Source organism: Mustela nigripes, chromosome 2 (assembly GCF_022355385.1).
Source record: "Mustela nigripes isolate SB6536 chromosome 2, MUSNIG.SB6536, whole genome shotgun sequence".
Lineage (NCBI taxonomy): Eukaryota > Metazoa > Chordata > Mammalia > Carnivora > Mustelidae > Mustela > Mustela nigripes.
In genome coordinates, this window is record NC_081558.1 from 68,590,280 (window position 1) to 68,599,791 (window position 9,512).

At 34.4% G+C, this 9,512-nt stretch overlaps 1 protein-coding gene across 1 annotated transcript in view; it reads left to right on the plus strand.

Moving 5' to 3' along the window:
- TOPAZ1 (testis and ovary specific TOPAZ 1) overlaps positions 1-9,512 on the plus strand; it is a 138,940-nt gene that overhangs the window by 94,879 nt on the left and 34,549 nt on the right. Inside the window, 4 exon segments of the mRNA XM_059388313.1 lie at positions 3,592-3,658; positions 4,709-4,883; positions 5,804-5,904; positions 7,900-8,065. Coding sequence (XP_059244296.1) covers positions 3,592-3,658; positions 4,709-4,883; positions 5,804-5,904; positions 7,900-8,065 — 509 coding nt within the window.

Below are 9,512 nucleotides of genomic sequence, written 5' to 3' on the forward strand. Positions count from 1 at the left end.
TGGGATTTCATCAAGATCAAAAGCTTTTGCACAGCAAAGGAAACAGTTAACAAAATCAAAAGACAACTGACAGAATGGGAGAAGATATTTGCAAACGACATATCAGATAAAGGACTAGTGTCCAGAATCTATAAAGAACTTAGCAAACTCAACACCCAAAGAACAAATAATCCAATCAAGAAATGGGCAGAGGACATGAACAGACATTTCTGCAAAGAAGACATCCAGATGGCCAACAGACACATGAAAAAGTGCTCCATATCACTCGGCATCAGGGAAATACAAATCAAAACCACAAAGAGATATCACCTCACACCAGTCAGAATGGCTAAAATCAACAAGTCAGGAAATGATAGATGCTGGCGAGGATGCGGAGAAAGGGGAACCCTCCTACACTGTTGGTGGGAATGCAAGCTGGTGCAGCCACTCTGGAAAACAGCATGGAGGTTCCTCAAAATGTTGAAAATAGAACTGCCCTATGACCCAGCAATTGCACTATTGGGTATTTACCCTAAAGATACAAACGTAGTGATCCAAAGGGGCACGTGCACCGGAATGTTTATAGCAGCAATGTCCACAATAGCCATACTATGGAAAGAACCTAGATGTCCATCAACAGATGAATGGATCAAGAAGATGTGGTATATATACACAATGGAATACTATGCAGCCATCAAAAGAAATGAAATCTTGCCATTTGCGACAACATGGATGGAACGAGAGTGTATCATGCTTAGTGAAATAAGTCAAGCAGAGAAAGACAACTATCATATGATCTCCCTGATATGAGGAAGTGGTGATGCAACATGGGGGCTTAAGTGGGTAGGAGAAGAATCAATGAAACAAGATGGGATTGGGAGGGAGACAAACCATGAGTGACTCTTAATCTCACAAAACAAACTGAGGGTTGCTGGGGGGAGGGGTTTTGGGAGAAGGGGGTGGGATTATGGACATTGGGGAGGGTATGTGCTTTGGTGAGTGCTGTGAAGTGTGTAAACCTGGTGATTCACAGACCTGTACCCCTGGGGATAAAAATATATGTTTGTAAAAAATAAAAAATTAAAAGTAAAAGATTTTATTTATTTGACAGACAGAGATCACAAGTAGGCAGAGAGGCAGGCAGAGAGAGAGGAGGAAGCAGAGAGCCCTACGCAGGACTGGATCCCAGGATCATCATGACCTGAGCCGAAGGCAGAGGCTTTTTTTTTCTTTTCGAAGGCTTATCCCACTGAGCCACTTAGGTGCCCCGAGTCATAGTTATTTTTTATTGCATCTGGATTTTGAGTCATAATTTCCCTGCACCAAGGTTTTGGAGGAGTTCACACATGTTTTCTTTTACTTGTATGGCTTCATTTTTGTAGTTAGGTTCATAATCTATTTGAAATTTATTCTTATGTGTGGTGTAAGATAGAGATCTAATTCTTTCCCCAGTTTTTGTCCAGCTTTCCCAGAACCATTTGTTAAATTTGAATGATTTGAGATGCTACCTCTATCATATACTAAACTTCATGTGTGCTTGGGTCTGTGTCTGGACTTTGTATTCCCTTGTACCAGGTCCACAGTGTTTTATTTATAGAGGCTTTAGTAGTATGCTTTAACATTTTGTTGGGATAATCCCCTGCAAAATTTTTCTTTTCCATGTCTTTCTTGCTCTTCTTGCATATATGTTTTTACCACATAAACTTTAGTATCAACTTCCTAGCCTTATATAGTAGCTTGTTTGTATTTTTATTGGAATTACATTAAATCTATGAATTAAACTTAGTAAAAACTAACATCTTTATAATATTGAATTCTATTAAAGAACATGAAATTTTTTCTGTTGTTCATACTTTATGTGTCTTTCAGGAGTGTTTTAGAATTTTCCTCTTATAAGTATTTAATCTTTGTTGCTATTGTAAATGAATTTTTTTGTATCATTATGTGCTGTATTTCTTTATTTTTTTGTATATATAAAGGACATTTTGTTTGTAAATTTTATATTCTGTTAATTCTCTCTAAAGTCTTTATTGTTTGAGCTAGTTTCATCTTTGAATCTGTGGGCATTTCCAGTTATACTATCATATCATTTGTGAATAGAGATTGTTATACTTCTTCTTTTCCATTGCAATGCCTATAAGTAATTTGCCTTATCTAATTGCCTTGGCTCATTCCTCTAGTACAGTATTGAATAATAATGGATATAGTGGACATCCTTTCATTGTTCCTGATCTTAGTGGAAATATCTCTAGAATTTTCTCATTAAATACAGTCATGTCTTTAGGACTACAGTATATATATTTAATCACTTTAAGGAAGTATCCCTCAGTTCCTATATTTGTAAGTAAATCAATGTTATCATTGCCTTTTTAATATTTATGGAATTCATGATTTTTTCTGTTAGATTTATTAAAATGGTATATTATACTGATGGATTTTTAAATATTGATGTTACCATATAGTTGTGAAGTAAATACCACTTTGTCATGGTGTGTCATTTTCTTAAGGTGGTCTTGGATTCTGTTTCTCAATATTTTTTAAATTTTGTGGTAAAATACACAATATAAAACTTACTATCTTAACCATTTTTAAGTTTTCAGTTCAGTGGTATTAAACACATTCACATTGTTTTGCAACCATCATTCCCTAACTCTTCAATTTGAAAAACTGATTTGCTTGTTAATATTTTATCTAGCTTTTGCAACATCATTATAAGTAATATTGTTTTACACTTTTCTTTGTTCTGCCTTTATCTAGTTTAAGTATCAGTGTTATTTATATTTGATCCATGAAAGGAATTAGGAAGTTGTCCTTCCTTTTTAATGCTCTGGAATAATTTATTGAGCATTGGGACTAAATGATCAAAATTGACCCCAGAGTTGGCAGCTATATAGTACTCTTAGTTTAATGGTACAGTCATCTTTCTCCTTTTTCTTCTTTTTCTGTTTTCAGTTGCCAAAGGATGCTACTTCTTTAATTTTTGTCTTTTTTTTTTCCTTTCCCAGAGGCTATGCATTTTATAGATTGTGTTCTTTAAATCACAAACTTCTAAGTTCATTTTATGTGGTTTGTGTTCTAATTTACTCAGGTTTTTTTTTTTTTTTTTTTTTTTTTTTAGCATTTTCAACCTTACTGTGGACTTAGTCGTTGTGGTAGTATATTTTTAATCAATGTTAAGTCCTTCCTGTTCAGTTTTTCACAGATTTTTTTTGCATTGTTTTTTATTTTGGTCTATTTCTGCTTATCACAAATCTTTGTTGGGTCAGCAAAGGTAGAGTGGGAGTAGGAAAGATCAAATACTGGCTTTAATGATTTTTTTCTCTTTTTATCCATAATCATTTTGAAGCTTTGGCATTCTCTGTCTTAATTTTACCTTATAGGCTGAAAGTACGGTTTCATGTGGAAATTGCTTTTTCCTTCTTGTTGCCTATGGTTTGGGGAGAAATAGTGTGAAGTAGATATCTATGCATTTGCTATTTTCTTTAGCTCTTAAGAATTTTTACTACATTCCTTCTTTTCTAGTCTCTTAGATATAAACTATAGAACAAGTGAATTAGGGGCAGTATTGACTTTTGGAGGATAAACATAATTAACCCTTTTCTATTGTTAAAGGTTGCAGATGAGGCAATTTAAAAAGAACTGGAAATGTGATTTAGATTCAGCCTTGAATGAAATAGAGGTATGACATATGACACTTTTTTTTTTTTTTAAATAAATTGCTGGGATCTCTGAAAACCAGTAATAAAGAAACTTTGAATAGAGGGAAACGTTTTTTTAAACCCTCTTGTTAGAGAAAATTCTCAAGGGCAAGAAGTCTAATACTTTTTTTAACACTTTGAAATGCAGACAATTTCTAGAGTTATGGACTATTCTAAAAATAATTGTTCCGTTTCAAAATTAACATATTAAGGTATAGTAATCTAAGGCTTATTAGCCGTTAATTCTTGTCGCCAGACAGACTTGGTGCACAAGAAAGTTGGCTTTCTTACCATAATCCACAGATGGCTGCAGTATGTGAAATGATAGTGGAAAGCCAAGGTCAGTGTGCCCTCTCCAGGCATTTGGAGTATAAGAAATAGAGAACTTCCAAGATGATTTTACTATTTAGTTTAAGATCGTTTTTATACTCCTCTAGGAATTGTTGGTCTAGTCTTAATTAGTATTTGTATCTTTGAAGTAATCTTATGTTGGTGTGGAAAAGTATTTCTTTGTTTATAATAGAAAATAATGAGAAGATGTTAATTAAGTTTACTGAAATTTACTGTGTAGTCCCTTTCATACAAAAAATGTAGTGCCCAAAAGGATATTTGGGCCCCAAATTATTAATGGGGCCAAATAATAGCAAAATGCAATCTCTAAAAGTAGTAAAATAATGTATTTCTCCAGAGACAGCTCAAACTATATAGCTTATCACCTGTTTTCCATAAAACTTATCTCCATTGTCTAGTTCAGGTTTTGGGATGACATCATTAAGTACATTATGAAAAGGTTATTAAAAGAGACGTACAATGCAATCTGGAACTTACAGAGACTATGCTATAGTCAGAAACCCAAATTGCACAATAGCAAGTTATTGGTGGTGTAACACTGTCAGTAAGTTTTTGAGATCTACAGAGATTGTTATTAATTTCTATATATCTAATGCCTATATGTGTCTATTCCATAATATGTTTTTATAAATGACAGCTTTCTTTCTTTTTTCTTGTTTTGTTTCTAATAATTCTGATAGCATTGTAAAGAAAAAGGTGACTGGATCAAACTGGGAAATTTATACATTAACATAAAAATGGGCTGTGAAAACTTTGCAGATTTCCAGAGATTTTGTGCTTATATTGCTGAAACATTAACAAAAGACTGTAAAGAAGAGAGATCAGGTGTTCCATTTTGTGAATTTGCTGAAACAGGTAAAATGTCACTCTTTGGGTTTAAGTATTGTGTGTATTAGGATGGTGCAGTGTTTTAACAGGAATGTAAAGCTCTTACTATTTTCCATGTTGGGGATAATTTGATATTGCAGATTTCAGATACTTTTCCTTCTCTTTTATAAATCTTTCATCTTTTTTTTTTAATTTTTTAAAGATCTTATTTATTTATTTGACAGAGAGAAATCACAAGTAGATGGAGAGGCAGGCAGAGAGAGAGAGAGGGAAGCAGCTCTCTGCTGAGCAGAGAGCCCGATGTGGGACTCGATCCCAGGACTCTGAGATCATGACCTGAGCCGAAGGCAGCGGCTTAACCCACTGAGCCACCCAGGCGCCCAAATCTTTCATCTTTTTATTATGAAGTTAGATTATAATGATATAAGGTCAAGAATTGTTTTAACACCTCATGTTTCATTTTCTTATCTGTCTTTTCATTCAGATTGGTAAAACTATTGCTAGCAAATTGTACTGGAACACTTGAATTTTTGAATCATTGAAGTCGTTACTACCTTCACTAGTATAAGTCAACAAAATTCATATGTTTCTGAGACTTTTTTTTTTTTTTTTGGATGAGCTCTTCACTGCTGTATTTTTTTAATCAGAGGTCAGCAAACCTTTTCTGCAAAGGGCCAGTAGTAAATATTTTAGGCTTCACGCTATCAGATGTGATCACATAATCACATAGTTTTCTTTTCCTTTCAAGCAACCCTTTAAAAATAGGGGAACCATTCGTAGCTCACAAGCTATACTAAAACAGACCACAGGCCTGATTTGTCCTATAGGCTGTGGTTTACCAACACCTGGTCTTTCTTCTAGTGTCAATAATTTCATATCAATTAGTCTTTGCTGCCATTTTAAGTGACTTTTTCACTTTTTTTTGACATGCCTACTTTGTGTTTCAGTTAGCAAAGATCCACAAAATAGCGAAGTAGATAAAACTTTGCTGGGAAGAATTGGAATCAGTGCTATGTACTACTATCACAAGCTGTTGCAGTGGCCCAAGGTATGTCATTAAATTTTTGTTTGGGGTTGGTACAGAGTGTATTAATTTAAAAATTTTCTAACAATATAGTTAACCCTGCAAATTAGAAATTTCCTAATTATTGTTATAAGTGGCAAATGAGTCCCAGACTATTAGTATATCAGGTAAATGTGGAAAGGCAGTAGCATGAGACCAGTTACCCTGAATAAGTATCAGAAGTATGCTAAGTATCATATTTATTTGAAGCAACTTTCAATACAGAGTTTTGCTTCCTCTTAAGGATTTATAACATTATAATTTTGCATAAGTTCCAGACACCTTTTTTAAGATGAATCCAGGGAACTCACAATTAACAGAACTCCTTAAAAATCAGCTCCTGGAACACTTAGACCATATATTTTGATATCTATCTTTGAAGTTTAGCTCACCTTAGAAGTGGTCTGTTATTCTGGACCAAACTGAACTACCATTCTTTAGATTTCTCTGAGGTGACAGGTGGTTGTAGATTTAACAAAGTGAAATAAAGTAGAGGACAGGAAAAATCTAAAATAGGAAGGAATTTCTGAGGGATGAATGGAGCAGTTGAGAATGTGGTCAGTACTGAATTGACTATTATAATGTATCTTTTGCTGCTTCTTTCTTCTTATAAAATAAGGTTATTTCATAAAGAAATATGTTCAATAACATATAAGTACATGGCCATTCATACACATACAAATTCATTGATTTTTTAAAATTAAAAACAACAACAACAACAACAGAATCCTTGTACATAAGGTCTCCAGTCTTTAAGGTCTTCAGAAGGTTAGCATTCACTGTGTGGTGGTAGGCCTGCAATGGGCAGAATATAGCTTGTCCCTAGTCTCATAGTCTAGCTTAAGTTTCATCGTAGCATTAATTTCTTAGATATTTAATGCTTGGGACATTGAGGACTACATAACACAGTATTTTTGACAAAGATTGATTTTGTTGAAATTTTAGAGTGTATTTTAATTTTGTTCATTGTGATTATTTCTTAAGAGTCTGGTGAGTTTGTGCCTGTATTGTAATTTAAAATTTTCAGTATCTTATTTGGAATGAATATTTTATTTATTTTACTTAGTATGAATTTTTTTAGTGAAACCTATTCCTTTTGAACACAAAAGTAATACCACTGAAATTAAGCTAGAGCTTTTTCCTTAAAAATGTATTCATTTCTATAATCAACTTAAAAGTACCTTAACATCACAATATGGATCTAACTCAAATAGAATAGAATATAATATAAAACCAGGATCCACAAACTAAGAGCCAAATCTGACCCACAGCCTGTTTTTGTATATCTCAAGAGCTAAGAATGTTTTTTCATTTTTAAGGCATTAGAAAATTAAAACAGCAACAACCAAAAAGAATGTGAATCTGACCAAATTGGACCTGCAGAGCCTAGGTGTTTACTATCTGGCTAATTATAGGAAAAGTTTTCTGACCTCTTATATAAAAAATACTGTATATCTAATTTCTGATGTCCAAATGAGATATAATCTTTATGTAGACTATGTGAAATAATTAGTCTGTTGAATAAAAAACAATTTTCAGCCAGCAGTTTTATTCTTTTCTTTTCCCTACTATCATTCTTTATGTAAATTTTATAAGACATTACCTTGATTTTTCTCTTTCTCTCCCTCTTGGCTCTTAGGGTGATCCACAGAAGAACAAAAATGTATAGTTACTAGTTTTCCACTTTAGGGCAAGAAATCCTTTCTCCAAATGAAATCTTTAGGGGCAGCAAATGTATAAAAACGCTTAGAAAGGGGTGTTAGCAGGGTGAGGATTAATATGAGGCAAAGCCTTGCTTCCTCCCCTTCCCTTATCTGTCTCTGTTGCGAAGCAGGAGGGCGTTAAGGGAAGAGTCTTTTGAGAACCATCTGTCTAGAAGGATAATTCAAATTGGGTAATTGACTTCTGTATAACTACTGATGTTATGTTTCTGTGATACTCTAAATGAGTAATACTCAATATTCTTTATTTTTACTCTAGGGAAGGAAAGTCTTAGATAAATTATATGAATTAAAAATACATTTCACAAGTTTAAAAGGACTTACTGGGCCTGAGAAGCTAGCACCAAGATGTCAAATTGTGAATATTGCAGCAGAAATTTTTCTAAAAAGTGGAAGCCTAGATGGTGCCATTTGGGTATTGAGGGGTAAGTTATGATATATGCAAGCATAATTGTTATAAATTCTTGTGTATGTAATTACCTTAAATTGATGTTGAATTGTGGGTGGTAATTTGGCCTAGTAAACCTTAGTGATCATGTAGGTAGGAAAGGTAGTTGTGTAAAATGGAAGGAGAAAGTTAACCTTACTTTTTTTTTTTTTTTTTTTTTTGAGAGAGAGAGAAAGCACAAGCTGGGGCGGGGGCCATGGGGACAGGGGGAAGGAGGCTCCCTTCTGAGCAGGGAGCCAGATGCAGGGCTCCATCCCAGGACCCTGGGTTCACTACCTGAGTTGAAGGCAGATGCTTAACCGTCTGAGCAACTCAGGTGCCTGAAAGTTAACCTTACTTTAAAGAAAAAATTATATTGACCTTCTATTGAAAAGCTAGTTCTTACTTTGGCCTAGAAACCATACAAAAATGTTGCCCAGAATGAAGTAAGAAGTAAGAAGTGGAGGCTGAATTCAAACCTGGACAGTCCAGCTTCAGAGCCCAGGCTTCAGATGCTATCTAAGATAGGCAATTCCCTATTGTAATCTGCATAACTCTTATCTTTGTACATATAGGCAAACATAAGTTCAAACCAAGACAAGTAAAGCTCATTTTCCTAGTAAGTCCACCTATCTAACAGCAATTACAATGAAATTAAGCCAGTACAAGTACTTAAGATTAGTTTGCTATGAGGTAAATAAAAATTTAGAGAGCACACTGGTAACATAGCATGCTTTCTAATGGTAGCTCTGGCTACTTAAACCATCAGGAAGACTTTTTTTGTTAAAATGGGATAACAATGGAGAAACCTCAAGAATCTCTGGATTTAGGTGAGAAGATGGAATATATACACAAGTAAAGCAAATAGATAACGTTTACACTAACATAGAAACACATACCAGCACACATATAATGAATATGTAATTAACACATTCATATTCAAATAACATTATGAATATGCAATTAACATATATTATTTATATGTTTTTTTAAATTTATTTTTTATTTTCAGTATAATACTATTCATTATTTTTGCACCACACCCCGTGCTCCATACAATCCGTGCCCTCTATAATACCCACCACCTGGAACCCTGACCTCCCACCCCCTACCCCTTCAAAACCCTCAGATTGTTTTTCAGAGTCCATAGTCTCTCATGGTTCATCTCCCCTTCCAATTTCCCTCAACTCCCTTCTCCTCTCCATCTCCCCTTGTCCTCCATGCTTTTTGTTATGCTCCACAAATAAGTGAAACCATATGATAATTGACTCTCTCTGCTTGACTGATTTCACTCAGCATAATCTCTTCAAGTCCCATCCATGTTGTTACAAAAGTTGGGTATTCGTCCTTTCTGATGGAGGCACAATACTCCATAGTGTATATGGACCACATCTTCCTTATCCATTCGTCCGTTGAAGGGCATCTTGGTTCTATCCACAGTTTGG